General features: G+C 43.2%; 1 protein-coding gene and 1 long non-coding RNA gene across 3 annotated transcripts in view; one reads left to right on the top strand and one right to left on the bottom strand.

Moving 5' to 3' along the window:
• SH3RF3 (SH3 domain containing ring finger 3) overlaps window positions 1–19,867 on the top strand; it is a 210,141-nt gene that overhangs the window by 136,500 nt on the left and 53,774 nt on the right. For both annotated transcript variants that reach the window (XM_081198320.1, XM_081198319.1), the window contains exons 2-3: window positions 4,280–4,552; window positions 11,250–11,345. In XM_081198320.1, coding sequence (XP_081054446.1) covers window positions 4,280–4,552; window positions 11,250–11,345 — 369 coding nt within the window. The remainder of the gene's footprint in view (window positions 1–4,279; window positions 4,553–11,249; window positions 11,346–19,867) is intronic.
• Window positions 5,698–14,510, bottom strand: LOC308589471. The gene is made up of 3 exons (XR_014009294.1): window positions 14,427–14,510; window positions 13,312–13,410; window positions 5,698–6,404 (listed from the first exon to the last, which is right to left on the bottom strand). It is a non-coding gene; the product is annotated as an uncharacterized lncRNA (long non-coding RNA).

Raw genomic sequence — 19,867 nt, 5'->3', positions numbered from 1 at the left:
GCAGTATCTATATGTTTTGGTAAAGTGAAGCCTCTGGTTCTGATTGGTTCATGATCATTCCAACTACTCAGGAAAGAAAGTTGTTTGCCGTGGAGATTCTATGAAAGGAGGGAAGCTCATGCAGTTCCTAAAAAAAGAAGGTTGAGGACTGGAAAGAGGTACCGGAATGTAGAGAAGCTCAGAAGCATGGAGCCCAGAGACAAGGTGGTTGACTAAAGGAAGGATACAGCATATGCCATGGACTGTTAACAGGAAGAGGGAAGGTTGAGTGGAAGAAAAGAAAGATGAATGCTGAAGAGACCTAGAACAGAGTCAAGAAGGAGTCAATGCACAATCTTGCAGCAGAGCTTGTGAGGGCCATTGGGGGGCTGACATCACACACACGGTGTCAGGATGTTGGGAGGAGCTGGGGGCGGAGCTGAATGCAGTGGTTGTGGGGCTCAATGGCTGGTGGCTCTTCCTTTGCCCCCTCTTGGTGCCGCCCCAGGCAAGAAGCTGCTTTGATCCTCCTTCCCCTCTGCGGCAGGAGAAGGAGGAGCAGAAGCCTCTGCGTTTTATGGATATGGGGGGGGCAGACTGTAGCCCTTGCCCCCTTGCTCATCTCGCTCAAGAGGCCGGGAGCCGTCGCTTGTCTGAAGACAGCTTCCGGGTCATGTGGCCAGCGTGACTAAGCCGCAGCTGGCGAGCCAGCAACAGCGCAGCACACGGAAACGCCGTTTACCTTCCCGCTGGAGAGCGGTCCCTATTTATCTACTCGCACTTTGAGGTGCTTTCGAACTGCTGGGTGGGCAGGAGCTGGGACCGAGCAACGGGAGCTCACCCCGTCGCGGGGATTCGAACCGCCGACCTTTCGATCAGCAAGTCCTAGGCTCTGTGGTTTAACCCACAGCACCACCCGCGTCCCTGGCAGAAGAAGTAACTTTAGGTAATGGAGACATGGAGTTGGAGAAGGAGAAGCCAAGGAGAAAGTAGCGCTGACATCAGGTCAAGGAGCAAGAGGAGTTGGGCACTGTTGCACAGTAGAAGATGAATAAGCCAGAGAGTTTTTGAGGTCTGACCAGTGTGGACTAGGCTGCCAAAGAGGCAGAGGACAGCAGATAGTGGAGAGTGAAATTTCATATATTGATTTAAACTAACCACCCAATTCACTGGTTGCAGGCTTCTAGTTACCATTTAATTGCCTCGTGATTGTTGTTTGTCAATTTGCCAGCAGGTAGTTTCTTAAGTGCTACTGTTTGATTTGGCTGAAACATAAATGCAGAATGATTGAGTTTCCAGCATATCATTAGGACCTTGCTAAAATACTCCTCTCTTTCTCTTTCTCTTTCTCTTTCTCTATTAATGCTTCGGGCTTTCTTGTCAGCACTGATTGATTGAAACAGTAAAGAAACCTTCTGCAGAATCCAGCGCTGTGCAGGAAAACATTGACATACATGGAGTAGTGACTTTTCTATGCTCCCTTGCCCTCCAACTCTTGCCATTTTTGTGACAGACTTAAATCCATAGTAGATGGGCATTCTTGTTTTATTTCTTGTTAATGTAAGAAATGCATGGGGGAATCAATATGACTAATCAATTCCCCTTGTGCTCTCCTCCCCCCCCCCTCATTTTGGGTGGAGGAGGTGCTTTATTGTGAAGCTACGTTTTCTGGAAAACTTTTTTAAAAAAACAATAAATCAGGGCAGCTACAGGAAATAAGATTGGCAATGGTGTCATAAGCTGCCATAATGCTAGTTTAGCAATGGAATTCTGCTGCTTCCTTTATTCAGGGTCCTTTCACACATTGGACTCTCCTTCCTTGGAGGTTTTTAAGCAGAGGTCGGATGGCCATCTGTCATGGATGCTTTAGCTAAGATTCCTGCATTGCAAGGGGTTGGACTAGATGACCCTTGGGGTCCCTTCCAACTCTACAATTCTATGGCTCTGTGATTCCACATCATATACCAGAGTTTGCCAGAGTTTACACTTGAGATGCAGACAAGAGTACCTGCCTGATTGCGAACACCTGTTCATTACATGTACATACATACACACACATTCGTAGGTATACATTTAAGATGTGCACCTAAAATGTAACGTGTGAAATGGACATCAGCTATGAGCAAAGATTATTTGCCTCTTTCCGCTATCCTGGCAGGCATTTCTATTCCAGTACATCAGTCCTGCAATGGATAGTTCCCCTTTTGTTGATGTATTCCATTTTTGAGGAAGTTCAAGAATTAGATCAAGAGACTGGCTGCAACATAAAAGTGGAGCTGGATTTGGGTGAAAAGGGGGTGTTTTATGTTTTGGTTTTGCTTGCTTCTTAATGAGTATTCCCCTGACTCTTAGGGACGATCCATGGGAACATTATTGCATCTTGTTTTATCGTTACAAGCGTTCAGTGTTGTTGTTTTTAATTTTATCTGTAATGAATTTTACATTGCCTTGGATCGCTTTCTAGGCAGAAAAGCGATTAATGCATTTTATGGATAATTGATAAATTAATACTGAATACGCTACACAGAGAATTTTGTTGTGTGCTGAAACAGACTTTAATAATTGAGTTTATACAAGCCCTGGTTATGACGCTCATTTGCACATTATACTAAACCATAGACCATTTTCCACAAGGAAATCTTACCCACATTTTTCCTCCCCGCCAGTTCATGGTGGAAATAAACACCACCCCTGGCTTAGAGTTACATTGGAACCAGTGTTTGCTCAAAAAAAACATGATTGGTAAACCAAGAGCAGATTCTGGCTTCACTTCATGGCTTGTTTGAAATGAAGTAATCCACAGCCCCAGGTTTGAACGTAATTCTAAGACAGTTATTATATTTTCTTTCCTCCCAGCGAGGAGTGGGAGCAAGGTGGGCTGTAAGCCATGGTTTATGGTTTACTGTGATGTGCAGTTTAAAAAAATGATTTGTACCAGGACAAATCGAATCAAAATCTTTCAAGGCTCATGTTGAAACCAATAAACTATTCCAAAGTACCAAGGCCAGCTTATCTGGTCTTCATTATTTGAATGCTTGGTGGATGAAACAAATCAGGGACAGATTAGGGAGGAAAATAAAAGGATTTGAAACAAGTATCTGCATTTCTTTAGTCATCACTGAAGTTATCCATGCTGTCATTTTCCAGATGGTGAATTTGCTGAGAGCCAGTGTGGTGTAGTGATTAAGAGCGGTAGTCTCGTAATCTGGGGAACCGGGTTCGCGTCTCCGCTCCTCCACACGCAGCTGCTGGGTGACCTGGGGCTGGTCATACTTCTCTGAAGTCTCTCAGCCCCACTCACCTCACAGAGTCTTTGTTGTGGGGGAGGAAGGGAAAGGAGAATGTTAGCCGCTTTGAGACTCCTTAAAGGGAGTGAAAGGCGGGATATCAAATCCAAACTCTTCTTCTATATAGGTAGTGGTCCTAACTGAAATCCTTCATATTGTTTTAAAAAACAATTCTGTATCTCTGTTAGTCATAGAAAAATGAATGAGCTAAAGATGATACTTTTTATTAGGCTAATTCTGTGATTGAAAAGGGGTGCAAGCTGAAAAGTTATCATCCAGACCAAAGCAAAACAGTGTTAACTGTTGACTTTTTAATCAATGAGGATTAGTTTAAACAAAGTCCAGGTACCTATGTTGTGTCTCTATAGGATGATTCCCCACCCTCAGAATTCTGCAAGGCGGCCAATATGTTATTTCACATGAGAAGTGTATATTAACCTGTGACATGAGGATGAGTCAGGGTAGTAGCAACATTTGGGAACGTTTGTGTGCCATTTACATGAGTATTTGATCATTTATTGAGCAATATTATGAAGAGAAAGGGAAAGCGTGTACTTGGAGATCAAAAGTTGCAAAACTAGGAGATAGAATTGTAAACTAAATAGCATTGTGTTTAAATATTTTAGTAACACTAAGCAGCCAAGAAAAGTAACTACTGCTGATGGAAAGGTCAGTCTTCTTTTGTGAGAGTTTTTTCTTCCCATGGGTCAACTAACTTGTACTCAGAGTAGACCCATTGAAATTAGTGGTCATGATTAAGTTAGGTTCATTCATTTCAATAAGTCTGTTCTGAGTGAGAGTTAGTTGAATACAACCCCATGTGCTTTGGGTCTGGCAGTGAGCAGATCAGCCATATATGACCGCCAAAGGACAACAAAACTTGAAACTAATAATGCTGAAATATGCTTGGTGTATAAATCAAGTTATAATGATAAAAATGTAAAAGAGTATATGCTGGTATTATAATTGATTTAACCACATTGCATCATATTCTCCTTTTGTTGTTGCTGCAGAACTCTCAACTTCCCTATGGAAAAGCTCTCTATGCTTATGAAGGCAAGGAACCTGGTGACCTCAAGTTTAACAAAGGAGACATTATTATACTGCGACGAAAAGTAGACGAGAATTGGTATCACGGGGAACTGAATGGAAATCATGGCTTTTTCCCCGCAAGCTATATCCAGTGTGTCAAGCCCCTCCCACCAGCTCCACCTCAGGGCAAAGCACTTTATGACTTCGAAATAAAGGACAAGGATCAAGACAAGGACTGTTTGACCTTCACCAAGGTAGTGTGAAATGTTGCTTCCCCTCCTAATGAGTATCTCTGTGATACAGACTGTGTTAGTTCCAAAGGAAACCACAGGAAAAGAGTCAAAACCTTTGGCCATGCTTGTTTTATTTATTATAGCAGCACATCTCAGTGTTTACGGTGAAGAAGGAGAAATACTTCCCATATATTATTATTATTTGTGGATCCTCTGAAATTCTGCGACATGGCCAAGCTGGTTTTAGGCCTGTCAGATTCTCATGCATGAGAGTTAAGGTGCTTAAACTCAAGTATGTTCATAAGACAGGATGGGATTAACTTAGAATCCCAGAAGAGGGAGTAAAGGCCCATCAAGCTGAACTCCCTGCTATATGGCAGCGCTGTCAGGCCGTAGCCCCTCAGAGAGCGACTTCTGCATCCAGGCCACAGAGGATGTGCACTGGGGGAAAAGGTTCTTCACCAGCAAACAGGAAATTCCTTCTCAATTCAGAGCTTACCCTTCAGCTTTTGTTGAATATAGGTTACTTTATGAAACTAAAAATGGATTGGTAATAAGAGTGGCTGTTGCATTAGCCCTTACTGTCCATAGGGAAAAGCCTAGAAAACATTGTTATGGAAACAACTGACACCGTCTTAGTTACTGTATGTAAGAACAGCAAGTTAGAGGTGTGTTAGGCAGGGCTTTTTCTCAGCCAGAACTCAGTTCCGGCACCTCTCAGGTGGGTTATGGCACCTCTCTAAGAGAACGAAGGGGCATTCATTGTGTGTTCCGGCACCTCTTTTTCTAGAAGAATGTCGCTGCTGTTAGGAATAGTATGGGACTAGATGAATGGATTCATGGTAACCTAGCTCTTTACCTCAACAGTCTAATGCTATATGATACAGCTGAAGTTTGGGGTTGGGTGAACAGAGCCTTCATGAGAGGAAAGCAGAGGGAAATTAACATTTTTCCAGGATATGGTTAAACACTGATATAATATATGATGATGCATTCATAGGATTCATCAAAGGTCTGTGAATATCACTGTGACTAAAGGAACTTTATTTAATCCTAATCCGTCTGTGCTCCAACTATTTAGAGGGGTGGCAGCAGCTCTCTAAATAATAACCAATCACCTATGCATATTGTTGCTTCTCTATGGTAGCCATAATGGAAATGGCATATTTTCATAAAGACGTTCCTGCATTTTACTTTCCTGGAGTAACTTTTTGACATTAGTTGACGAACGACTTGCTGCTGTTTCCACCGGTGCGTTACAGCTGTCCTACTCCTTTGTGTATATGTGGTGTCATTTTCAAATACAAGGTTTTCCCCTCCAAGTAAGCATTTATAACGGCTTCCTCATCCATCTTTGATCGTGTTGCCATCCTCCTTTACCAGTTGCTGCTTTGTTTTGCCTCGGGGACTTTGATTGCTTCTCCACAGCATTTCTTTTATTATTATTCCTACAGCTTCTTTCCTACTATGCACCCTGTCACCCTAGTAACTGTGTTTTTGTCTCCTGTCTTCTCTGACAGCCGGATAATCTATTTCTCATCTCGGGACTTCACTCTGTCTTTATTTCATCAGGCTTTTCTATGCTAATTGTAGCTGTCACCTTGCTGATGAAGCTCTTCCTGTTTAGATGGATTTCAGATCCCACACACTGCTGAAGTCAGTTAGCTCAGCTCCTCCGTGAATGGCGCAAGCTCTGTGTTGTTACTGATATGGTTCTGTCAGTCAGAGGAATTTTAGGCTTCACATTTTCATTTTGATGTGGCTGGGAAAGAGAGGGGGCCTTGTATGCATCCTGGAGACCCTGGGCTGGATTTCAATCTCATTTCCATTAATGACTCTGCAGTGAAGTCTGTAGGGTTGCATGTGTCAAGCCCTGCATAAATAAGAACAGTATGAGGAGTGTTTGGCCTTCTGTTAAATCACAATCTGATTCACTTAAAGCGTTGTGTGGGATATTTAGAAGTGACTACATTCATGAATGCATTCCAGGGTCCAGTCTTTGAAATTCACTAGCGAAACATATTACTATAAAATAATGTGGTGTGTTGTTGCAACTATTTCTTTTACAGTGGGATTCAGGTCAGCGCTGACTCTGCTGCCTAGGGCTGTCAAATGATAACTGGAAAACCACAAGTACCCCATTCCTTTCCTATACATTGATTCCCATAAAGAGATATTTCCCAGGCCTTTCTGAGCTTTTAAGGTAAAGGTAAAGGGACCCCTGACCATTAGGTCCAGTCGTAACCGACTCTGGGGTTGCAGCACTCATCTCGCTTTATTGGCTGAGGGAGCCGGCATACAGCTTCGGGGTCATGTGGCCAGCATGACTAAGCCACTTCTGGCGAACCAGAGCAGCGCACCGTTTACCTTCCCGCCGGAGCGGTACCTATTGATCTACTTGCACTTTGATGTGCTTTTGAACTGCTAGGTTGGCAGGAGCAGGGACCGAGCAACGGGAGCTCACCCCGTCGCAGGGATTCAAACCACCGACCTTCTGATCGGCAAGTCCTAGGCTCTGTGGTTTAACCCACAGTGCCACCCGCGTTTCTGAGCTTTTTTGTTGTTTTGTTGTTTAGTTGTGTCCGACTCTTCGTGACACCATGGACCAGAGCACGCCAGGCACTTCTGTCTTCCACTGCCTCCTGCAGTTTGGTCAGGCTCATGTTTGTAGCTTCGAGAACACTGTCCAACCATCTCGTCCTCTGTCGTCCCCTTCTCCTTGTGCCCTCCATCTTTCCCAACATCAGGGTCTTTTCCAGGGAGTCTTCTCTTCTCATGAGGTGGCCAAATTATTGGAGCCTCAGCTTCAGGACCTGTCCTTCCAGTGAGCACTCAGGGCTGATTTCCTGAAGAATGGGTGTGTTTGATCTTCTTGCAGTCCATGGGACTCTCAAGAGTCTCCTCCAGCACCATAATTCAAAAGCATCAATTCTTCAGCGATCAGCCTTCTTGATAGTCCAGCTCTCATTTCCATACATCACTACTGGGGAAACCATGGCTTTTACTATACGGACCTTTGTTGGCAAGGTGATGTCTCTGCTTTTTAAGATGCAAAAAAGATGATCTTTTTTAAGATGAGCTTTTAGCTGGTAACAAATGGCATGGCCAGGCATGCACTCCTAACACTGATTTCTCATTCACAGTTCAGAGCATTACTCAACAATTAAAGTTAGAACTAACTCACTTAATATAATATATAGGAGGCCTGTTGTGCAAGTGATCAATTTTAGAGCTGGGAGAAAGGGGAGTGAATGACCATGCATAGTATTCAACTATTATTATGTTGAATGCCATCCTGAATCCCCACTTTATCAAGCTAGAATTATTTTTCTATTGGTAATAACTGTGCACAATGAGAATACCAGCATTATATCCTTAGCAATCAATCCTGAAAAGAGTGTTTTCTTTTTGTATGGCTATAAATGGGCACAAGCATTTATTACCAGCTGGCAAATATTGACAACAGTGACAGCAGAACACTGCATGCTGTGATGCCATTCTGCCGTCATTCAAATTTTTCCATTAATCATTTTGGTTGTGCTTTCTCAATAAAATGATCTTAATTCATGCCATGCCATGTGGTATATCTGGATTTGAGATATAATTTCATTTATTCCCCCACCCACCCACCCACCCAACGAAGAGATGATCCCACCTTTTCTTTTGTAAATCAATCTTGATTGAAATTATGGATCTTCAGCATAGCTTCTGGCAGTAGTTATAAAATGGAATTGCTCATCTTAACAATACCTTTGGGAGGAGAGTGTCAGACAGTGACTAATTCTGAAGCCTTTTGGCTACAATAAACAGAAGAAAGAACATAAAGTGTCACTGCAAAACAATGGAAGGTGCGTTTGAAATAACAAGTTTCCCATCTTTCGCTGTATGGAAATCAATATGCTGTGTGGGTTAGCAAGTAGTGAAGAAAAGATGCACTTCATTAGGTCTGTAGACTAAACACAGGTAAACATGTGGATTTTCCGGCAGTGGATGGATGAGGTCTTCGGGTGGGTTGTATCTTACACTCACTCCACTAGGCAGACTACATGCAAATAGGGACTCTTTTTCTCCCCCAGTGTTCCCAAACCTTTGTTGTTATGTTTCTCCCTTTAGTTGGGAACCTGAGGGATTCCCCAGCCTTGTGCTTTTCCTTCAAGACATCTCTTTTGTTCACCAATTAGCAGGGTTCGGGGAGGAGGCAGGTTTGTGTTTCTTTGGAGCCTGCACCATCTAGGACTCAAGGGAGCCTAAAAGACTTGCCCGCATTGGTTCCTCACTGTTGCATGGGAATGGAAGCCACCCACCGAGGCACAGCTCCCAAAGGTTCCCTTCTCTCTGGAACTGGTTAAAAGATGTGCTTTCAGTCTTCCTCTGTAACTTTCCTAGTAGCCTCTCTGAACTCGCTATCCTGCCACTCACATTGCCCAAATCCCATGCCACTTATATCTCAACACAGGTTCACCCTGTTACATCAAGGTCTGTCATGCAGCTTGCCAGATCCCCAGTGCCCTTCTCTCTTCTTACTTGGCAACAGTAATTCCCTTGTCTCTCTCCCTCTCTGTATAACTACTATATAACTAGAAGAAGAAGAAGAGTTTGGATTTGATATCCCGCTTTATCACAACCCGAAGGAGTCTCAAAGCAGCTAACATTCTCCTTTCCCTTCCTCCCCCACAACAAACACTCTGTGAGGTGAGTGAGGCTGAGAGACTTCAGAGAAGTGTGACTAGCCCAAGGTCACCCAGCAGCTGCATGTGGAGGAGCGGGAAAGCGAACCTGGTTCCCCAGATTACAAATCTACCGCCCTTAACCACTACACCACGCTGGCTCTACCGGCAATACTAAAACAGCTATTGGTCCAAGCTACCCTCTGCCTGCACAGTACTGATATGTCATTTGTTATTTTCATGTGTCGCCTGAATGTAATTCCATCTCATATCAATGTAACTCTTCCTCTGACGTGCCATGACTCTGAGCTGAAGATATTATAAGGTACATTGATTGGATACATGTCTACACTTTGTTGTGTGACCAACGACGCATGTTAACAAATAGACATATTCTTCATGAATTTTTAAAAGTAAAAATGAACATAAAGAGCTAGCCAGGATGGACAGAAATCAACCCATGGCTTGCGATAAACTCTGGAAACCTGTGGAAACTGATCACAGTCAGGGATGGGTTGGGTGTGTGCTGTAATTCCACAACAAACACAAAATGTGGCATTGGGAAAGAGTTCTGGCTTCCCAAGAATCTTCGTCTTTCTTTGTTAGTTTGACTTTTCTAGCACTTGGAACAGCTATAAATATGTGCTTGAAATTTTGTGGGCAACCCCTGCTGTGATCTCAGAAGCTAGACAGAAGGCTGAGAAAGATTCCCAGTGGTTAGGGTGGTACTGCCCTACGTTCAGTGCTCCATGTCCCTGTCCGTGAGTAGCAGAACCAGAACAGATTGTGCCAAATCATCACATTTGCAAAATAAGGGGATGTTGCAAAGTTAAAGTGGGAGGGGTCAGTATTGTGCTGAATTTTCTAGGAAGGAGTTTGGTAAAAACCTGTGCTTTTCTTTGGAATGCTCCACAGTATCAAATATGGATTGACAGATGCAGATTTTTAGTTTCTGTGAGTGTGAATTGCACATAGCTTGGAGACCCATAAATCAATAATTTGCATGTTACTTTATTAGTGGGGAAGTACAGAGACAAATGTTCTCACATCTGCTGTTTGCACATATAATGTGACATTCAAATCTGCTCTCAGTCAGAAAAGGACATGGAGTGATCCATAGAATTTCTCAATATGATGCTCAAATCAATCTTACAACCCTGGCAACAGCTGTGCTTTTCTCCAGTGAGTGTCATCCCACTGACTTCTCTCCAGGCATATATGCAAATTCTGCAGCTGCAGTGGAAGTAGGATTTGGGCAGGTACAGCTTAGTCAATGGCCTTTGAAGGGGTGGGAGGGAAATAAACCAGGAAATGTGTCTCCCTTTTTCAATATATTCAGTCATCGGAGTACAGTCTTCTGAAAGACTTCATGAACTAAGCAAATGTAACAAGTGGGTATCTGAAGAAGTGTGCATGCACACGAAAGCTCATACCAAGAACTAACTTAGTTGGTCTTTAAGGTGCTACTGGAAGGGATTTTTTATTTTGACTATGGCAGACCAACACGGCTACCTATCTGTAATATTGTATATCTTACAGAAATTCCTGTTCCTATTTTACAGTGGCTAAATGCAGTGGTACCTCGGATTACATACACTCCAGGTTACATACGCTTCAGGTTACAGACTTCGCTAACCCAGAAATAGTACCTCGGGTTAAGAACTTTGCTTCAGGATGAGAACAGAAATTGTGCTCTGGCAGCGCGGCAGCAGCAGGAAGCCCCATTAGCTAAAGTGGTGCTTCAGGTTAAGAACAGTTTCAGGTTAAGAACAGACCTCCAGAACGAATTAAGTACTTAACCCGAGGTACCACTGTAATTCTAATAATTGGTCTATGGTCTTCCCATTGCATTAACAGTTGGAAAAGTAGACTGAAAAGTATAACTAACCATGACTTCCCTTTATGGAAGACCTGGTTGCTACTTGGAGAGTTTTCTTCTGTTTTGCTTTGTGGGTGATTTTTAGGGCACATTCTCCCCCCCCCCCCCAGAAACAAAGTGTGAAAATCTGCCTATTTGTATATTATGTTGTGATCTCTGTCATTTTTTTTAGGATGAAATCTTGACTGTCATCAGGAGAGTAGATGATAATTGGGCGGAAGGAATGCTGGGAGATAAGATTGGAATATTTCCTATCCTCTATGTAGAGGTAAGATCAGATTGTCATGTGGTTGATTACAAAGCTGTTTACTGTAATATTGGCGTTTCTAAAAGAAAAAAAAAGTGAAATGCAAAGCCCTTAGGGTTTTTTGGAGGGGGGGGGCAAAGCATCGAATTATAATGAAGCTCTGATATCGATCCTCTGCTGAAAAAAGAAAATATTGCTCAGTGTAACTGAAATCCATGCAGCCAGTATGCTCATGAAAATTGTCAGAGGCTTTTCTGTTTACAGTATTTATAGCTTAATCTCAGTTGATACATGTGGGAAATGGGAGACTACAATCACAGCAAAAACTTCGTTTGATTTGCAGCCACTATAGAATGCCCCCAAATTAACCCATTGCCTTCCATTTGCACGAGTCTCTCACATACTGTTAAATCATCTCCTGGATCAACTGGTGGCTTCTGTGCAATACTGGAATTCTTGCTAGCCAAGCTAGTCCTCTAATTTTATGGGTTATTAGAAATGCTGTTGCCTAGGAACAGTTTGCTTACATATCAGGAACACAAGTGGCCCAGTTGCAACAACTGCATGGCCCAGTTGCAGTTTATCGATGGTGCAGGAGCCTGTGGCAACCCATTGTCACACAACTGGGGCTTCTTCTTGACTTGGTAATGTATGCAACTAGTGATGACATGGTTTGGCCAAGTTATGTGATTGATACCCAGAAAGATGCATGCCTATGATATGTAAGGAATATTGACTATAACAAATTAGGCTTCTAGATGGGGGTTTCATATTATAATATGATATTGCAAACAAGTCGTTGGCAACCATTTTTTTTTAACTTACCAGATTTTTCTTTTCTTTTTTAACAGTAAAGTAAAGGTAAAGGGACCCCTGACCATTAGGTCCAGTCGTGACCGACTCTGGGATTGCGGCTCTCATCTCGCTTTACTGGCCAAGGGAGCCGGCGTACAGCTTCCGGGTCATGTGGCCAGCATGACTAAGCCGCTTCTGGCGAACCAGAGCAGCTCACGGAAACGCCGTTTACCTTCCCGCCGGAGCATTACCTATTTATCTACTTGCACTTTGACGTGCTTTCGAACTGCTAGGTTGGCAGGACCAGGGACCGAGCAACCGGAGCTCACCCCGTCGCGGGGATTCGAACCGCCGACCGTCTAATCGGCAAGTCCTAGGCTCTGTGGTTTAACCCACAGCGCCACCCGTGTCCCTAGTCAGTAGATTATGATACTCTTAATCTCAGGTCCATGTTGGGTGAAAGATTACTGCATTGCAGGACATTGGACAAGTCAACCCTTGGAATCCCTTCCAACTCTACAATTCTATGAAAAAGCACATTTCAGTACAAAAGGATTCTGTGACCACTCTGTTATGGGCCTGTTTCTGACTTGCACCACTACTACCATTTCTGATTTATGCTGGTTGTACCAAAATGAGGGTCATGTCCATAATGGGCCAAAGTAACGTGACATCCCTCATAAAGAAGGCTTTCCCAGTGTCACAGACCTCTCCAAAATGTCAGGAAGGAGAGAGAAAAGTAATTTACCAGCTGCATGATTATTAACTGCAGGAGCAGCCAATCTTAAGTAAAGCACTGCGGATATAAATTCCTCAACTGACAAGAGGTATAATTTTAAAATAAGGATTTAGTAACTGCTGTTGAAACATCAACTGCTTATGGAAGCTTAATGGCTGGTGATGTTCCCTTCTCCTGATGTTAGATGCAGGCAGATTATCTGATTAAATGATACACAGTGGGATTCCCTTAGCTGCTGCGTTTATATTCATTCAGTGCACCAGGACTAAACTTATTACTAGTGTAAAACAATCTTGAGAGGAATTTGCAGTCAAAAACATTCTGGGAACTGAAGGCATAAGGTCTGCTACCCATCTTAACTCATTTTGACACTGACTAATGCAATCATGATCATAAGGCCTCCGTCTCTAGTGGTACTTTTAGCATTTTGAAGCAAGATGTGTACAGACTCACATCTGGGAAATAGAGAGATTTTTTTCAGGGCACATTTTCCTCCAGATTCTTATCCTCAGCCCTCCTGTACTGTCAGCCTCTCTTTCCTGAAGAGATATCCTGAGACAAAGAAGAAAAGATAACAGAGTTTGTCACTTTCTTATAGAATCATAGAGTTGAAAGGGACCCCGTGGGTCATCTAGTCCAACCCCCTGCAATGCAGGAAATTTTTACCCAATTGTGGAACTTGAACCCACAACCCTGAGATTTAAGAGTCTTACACTGTACCAACGGGTTGTAGGGCAGACAAGTGTGAATTGGGAAGACACAGATCTAAGACAACAAAGCACCCTTAACAGGAGTAGTAGTTTCTGAACTGTGCAGGGAACACCTGCAAGTACAATAGGCTCCTCGCCACGCAGTTGCTCTCTAACCCCCGTTTATGTGGTAATAACCAATTTGTCCTGTGTCCTAACACCTACTGAAAGCTTTGAATGCCATGCAATGAGGAGGGAGAAGGGAAAAAAGGAGTATCTTAGATTTCCTACTTTTCTGCGTCACTAAAATCTATAACTTAATATTTTGAATGTCTTCAACATTCAAAATATTAATGTTGCATCTCTCCAACAGGTGAGGTATAGCTAAACTCTTCTGGACTTTGTAACAAGGTAGAACAACAAGAAATATGGGGCATTAATGTAGGGTTGCGGAACCTGTGACCCTCAACCTAAGATCCAAAAGCAATCCTTTGTAAGGGCTTCCTAGACATGAGTAGTCAGGTAGCCTTTGGAAGGATAATAGGCAATGTGTTTGCATTTGAAGAGGTACTCTGGGAAGAACGATCTCACTGAAACTAAGCTTTGAATCTGTTTTAATGCATATTAGCTCCTAAGTAGGCAGAGTGCGCAAACCCAAAGTTTGCAAATGGACAAGAATATTTATCCAATTAACTGTGGGAAGAAACAACGTTTTGTCACACCTGACATTCAATGGGGCTGTAAGGGAATGGGACTTCAGCGGATAAGTATATACAAGACTGCCAATTCTCCATTAGTTTCAAATCCTCCCTCTACCCACCTGCCTTGCAATGTGGTGTGTTGTTACATTAATCTCATTATCTAAATCGGTGTAGGTACCTGCTCACCACAGTGATTTACAGAGCTAGGATTCCCAATTGGCCCAGTCGCTTCTGCTTTTCCATCTTCTTCAGTGTGTGCTTGTATTATGATTTGTTCTGTCATGGCTGGCATTAATTAATGGGCAGTAACTCATCACACCTCAGAAAGCAACAGTTGGCTCCCATATTTTCCCTATGCTGGAAGCAGAACGAATGAAAGTCACTCCTGTTTTCCCCCACCACCACTGCTGCTGCTTCTCCTTCCATTTTGCTCCATTGTGATCACAACCACCATTCAACTGAGGAAATGCAGACTCAAAGTTAAAATTCCTAGATTGTCCATTGCCAGCAAACCAGGAAGAAGACAACCAAATGTGGATAAATAGGTTATATAGTTATTAAATTTAACAAGTTGAGGATATGCAAAACAAATTACAGTGGTACCTCAGGTTAAGTACTTAATTCGTTCCGGAGGTCCGTACTTAACCTGAAACTGTTCTTAACCTGAAGCACCACTTTAGCTAATGGGGCCTCCTGCTGCTGCCGCGCTGCCAGAGCATGATTTCTGTTCTCATCCTGAAGCAAAGTTTTTAACCTGAAGCACTATTTCTGGGGTAGCGGTGTCTGTAACCTGAAGCGAATATAACCTGAAGCCTATGTAACCTGAGGTACCACTGTAGTCAGATTCACCCAATGTAACCAAATCAGATAAAGTCTGGACAGGTGTTCATTAAAAGATGGGGGGGGGTAATTTCTACCCCCATCACCTGGGCAAGTTAACAACCACACATTGTGCACACAGCGAAGTTTCCTAAGATTCCTCCCTCCCTGCTGTGTGGACCTTGGGTGTAAGATCCCAACAGGCCCACTGTGGCCCCATTGGCCAGCGTTCACCCCAATGTGTCTGTCAGGCCAAAGGGCACCTCCCAGCACCCACAGGCCATGCCTGACAACAATAACTAGGGGACGCCCACAACCCTCAGGTAAAAGCTTTCCATTCTTTCTGAAATCTTCCCACCTGCCCCGACTACATGCCAGCTAGTCAAATTAGAGTAACACCACTACAACAAACATTGCCCAACAGTGTGGAGTAGGCAAAAAAGAGACCTGGAGCCAATTAGGGTCTCCCCCTCCCCCCAAAAAATCCCACTCAGCCCCTGGAAAACAGACAACTAGGCTGTAGGCCCACACTACGAAAGGGTGGGTGCTGAATAAAGAAGAGGGAAGCATGTGGGGCAGAACAAGCTTAAATAGCCTGTAACCACCTCTTCCCATTGGGTGAAATCACTCTCAGGTCATAATGTCTTTCCCTAAGGAGATACCCCTTCCCCTCTTCTTCCTGGGGAGGAGAGGTGTGGCAAATTTGCCTCCCACTAAATGGGGCGAATGGCATTCTGACTGCTGTAGAGCTTGGCACCCACAACTGAAATTCTGACAGAATAACGCTATAAATAAAAAAGTAGAACATGTATCGTTGGGCCCCATTAGGGAGCCTTTAACAGAACTAGATTGTCTTCCTTGTCAGCAACTCACAGCCGAGGAAGAGACAGGATGTGGTTTGATGTGGAGTTATGAGGTGAAGGGATTAAAACGTCTACGCAAGGATTCCAGCCCTACCATGACTCCAAACTGTCAAATTTGGAATTAAATGTGTCTTTTTAATACTCTGCATTCAGAGCATGTAGCATTCCTGATAACGGTTATGAACATGGAAGATTCCCTCCCACCCGCAAGGATTTTTTTGGCTCAGATACAATACAAGTGTTAACGTTTTCTATCCAAATACTTTAGTTGCTGGGGAGAGAAGAATTCCCAGTCCACTAGCCAGAGATTAATACTTATTGTTGCTGCATGCATCATTTGTTTTCATTTTGCAAGCTCATGATGACATGCTGTTCTAAGCACACCCTATTCTAATACACAGCATTCCTTTTAACCTTCGCAAATCTTGGAAACAAATAACGCTTGCTGGCAAGTAATAAAGATACTGTTTAAACTCTGCTGGTAAATAAGTGTTCCTTGAATGTTGCAAAAAGGGGTGGGAATACTGGAAAGGGGGGAATAATGGTTCAGTTAGACTCTCTACAAGTATTCAAGGGTGCATTAATCACTGACAAGATGGGAGCAATCCTCTACACAAGAAATTGGTGGAAAGCATGGGTTTATAATAGAGCTGAACTTACACTAGGTTTTTCCCAGGTCACACGACTGAGCTGAACAGGGTTAGGATCCACCTTAAGTCCACCTGACCAATCCCACCCCTACCACCTCCCCAGAGCACCCCTTTTGGGGGTACTTACACCATCCTCAGCACAGTTAACTGAGCCCCAACTTTGCCAGCATGAGCAAATTACACTGGTGTATCTTTGGATAAGGGACGCGGGTGGCACTGTGGGTTAAACCACAGAGCCTAGGGCTTGCTGATCAGAAGGTCGGCGGTTCGAATCCCCGCAACGGGGTGAGCTCCCGTTGCTCGGTCCCTGCTTCTGCCAATCTAGCAGTTCGAAAGCACAAAATGCAAGTAGATAAATAGGTACGGCTCCGGCAGGAAGGTAAACGGCGTTTCCGTGCGCTGCTCTGGTTCTCCAGAAGTGGCTTAGTTATGCTGGCCATATGACCCGGAAAAACTGTCAGCAGACAAACACTGGCTCCCTCAGCCAATAAAGCGAGATGAGTGCTGCAACCCCAGAGTCGGTCACGACTGGATCTAATGGTCAGGGGTCCCTTTACCTTTACCTTTGGCTAAGCCATGATAAGTAATCTTCAGCTGAGCCGGAATTGGGGACTTAATTCTGGCTCAGCCAGGGATCTGCTACATCCTAAACTGCATCCTAAACTTGCTATAGGATGTCCCCTAACATCTGAATAGTTAGATGTTTACAAACTTATCTCCTTCTTTATGAGCTTTGGTATATTTTAGCAGGCCGTTATAGCAGAAGGGATACATGCACCTCGAATATGGAGTGGATAGGCCTAAACTTTCATGCTTTGCGTGAGCAAAAAAAAAGAAGTCGGTTTTAATCTGTTGCTACAGGAAATTAAGCACACTTAAGCCCATTGATTTACACTTGAATGCAACCTATATGCTTGTGTGAACAGCCATTAGATACTTAGAAGTCTGCATAGGGTAAATCTTCTTCGAAATCACAGCAGGGAGTGTGGGAGACAGTCTTCCAAGGTGGATGAACCATTTCTAGAAAAAAATGTGCTCTGTGTTCGCCGGTCCCTGCCCAGACATAAATTAGCAACTGCACAACAATACAGTGATCAATGTTGAGAGCTATTGTGTAGCACTTAATTTTTCATAACAATTTTTTTGCTGTTTGTAGAACCTCCATGGGAGTCTCATTTGTCCAAATAGCTGGCAAGAAAGGGGGAGGCCAATTTTTTAAAAAAAGTTCAGGATTATATATATGCGAATAAAACAGATGCAGTATTCTCTTAGGGATACCGTGAAGTGGATACACAGTGAATCTGGAGTTTTGTTTAATCAGTCACCTGGTAGTGGGGATACATTCTAAATAATCTTCCCGGTGCAGAGATCAACATAGCTTGGCTTCTCCCTTCATTAAGGGAGCAGAACCATATTTGTGAAGGAATGTGGATTGCATTTTCTTCCTCTCTTGAAATTATGAGGGAGGCTGTTGCTGCTGGGAGAGCTCTTGTGTATTCATCAGTGCTCCAGTGGACATTACTTCTTAAAAATAATCACTGGGCAGGTCCAGAATAATTTATAGATTTAATAAAAAGCATTTAAGCTGTTGGCACACGAGATGCAGGGTTTCTTGTACAAAAAGAATCCTTCATCTACGAAAAAGTTTATAAAAGAGGACAAGCACAATTCATAGACCATATCAGTTTACAAAATCTTTTTTCTTTTAATCTTGTACATACAAGAGTCGTACTTTCTCAGAATTGCATTTTGTTGTTTAGTCGTTTAGTTGTGTCCGTCTCTTTGTGACCCCATGGACCAGAGCACGCCAGGCACTCCTGTCTTCCACTGCCTCCCGCAGTTTGGTCAAACTCATGCTGGTAGCTTCGAGAGCACTGTCCAACCATCTCGTCCTCTGTCGTCCCCTTCTCCCTGTGCCCTCAATCTTTCCCAACATCAGGGTCTTTTCCAGGGAGTCTTCTCTTCTCATGAGGTGGCCAAAGTATTGGAGCCTCAGCTTCAGGATCTGTCCTTCCAGTGAGCACTCAGGGCTGATTTCCTTAAGAATGGATCGGTTTGATCTTCTTGCAGCACCATAATTCAAAAGCATCAATTCTTTGGCGATCAGTCTTCTTTATGGTCCAGCTCTCACTACATTAGCTCTATTCATTATCTGTTAAATGCATGCAAGTGCTGTTTCTAATAGCTAGGATCTTTCATTTTCTACCAGCAATAATAATAATAATAATAATAATAATAATAATAATAATAATAATAATACAGTAATAATACAGTAATAAAGATTTCCCCACTTTCACAACTACATACTTCCTCTTGCCTAATCAGTTTCACTAAAGGCGTGTGATTGGGCTCTATAGAACAAAACAAATGTTGGGACTTAAAGTGTTAGCCTTGGCTGTGTGAGTTAATCAGCCTGATATAATCCACATGCTTAAGCCTTGATTCCCCCAGTCTACCTGAGAAGATCAGTGTGTGAAGAGGCTAAGCTGGTAGCCTCAGCTTAGCTGCATGGGTCCAACAAGCCACTCTTGAGTTCCTATACCAATAATTTAGGAACTTCCACCACTGTAACTAAGCCAAGTTTTGCTGCCTGTGCAACTTTTCTGACTGATATATGGAAAATCATATGATTATATGAAACTGACCTTTGAAGAGTTTGGTAAGTTATAAAAAAATGGTTTACTTACAAACATGTGGTCTTCTCCTATGCTGGGGGAAGAGGGGAGATTTGGAACTCACAGGGGCATATTTTAAAGGTGTAACAGCCTGTATTTACCATGCTTTATTTTGTGGTTTTAAATCTCTACTGGGGTTTTCTCACCAAAGAGTACTTGCCCCAAACTAGGTATTCTCCTATCTATATATCTATATCTATATCATCTATATCTATATCTATATCTATATCTATGTGCAGCAGGTTATGTACACATTGCTGTTTACTCTGGCTTGACTGTGCTCTCACTGCTGGTCTTTGAAGCTATATACCCATGACATTGGCCACAATCCATCTCTATCGGGTAGTTGCTTGAGAAAGACTGCTGTTTGATGTGTTTCCCTCAAACCACCTTCCTCTTCATTTGAAAACATAAGGCACATTCACACCACAGTTAAGCTGAGATGCATGCAGAAGAAACAGACGCTGCATGTGCACAGATGATAGCGCAGGCAACAGCTTCATGAATAGGAGCTGGGGGTTGTTGGTATGGCAGAAGCAAACAGGCAACATGTATCAAGTGAATATATGGCTGCTCCCTCTCTGGTGTGTTCAGCAATGGGCCCATGTGACT

Source organism: Podarcis bocagei, assembly GCF_964188305.1.
Source record: "Podarcis bocagei genome assembly, chromosome: 6".
Lineage (NCBI taxonomy): Eukaryota > Metazoa > Chordata > Lepidosauria > Squamata > Lacertidae > Podarcis > Podarcis bocagei.
This window is presented reverse-complemented; position numbering and strand designations above follow the sequence as displayed.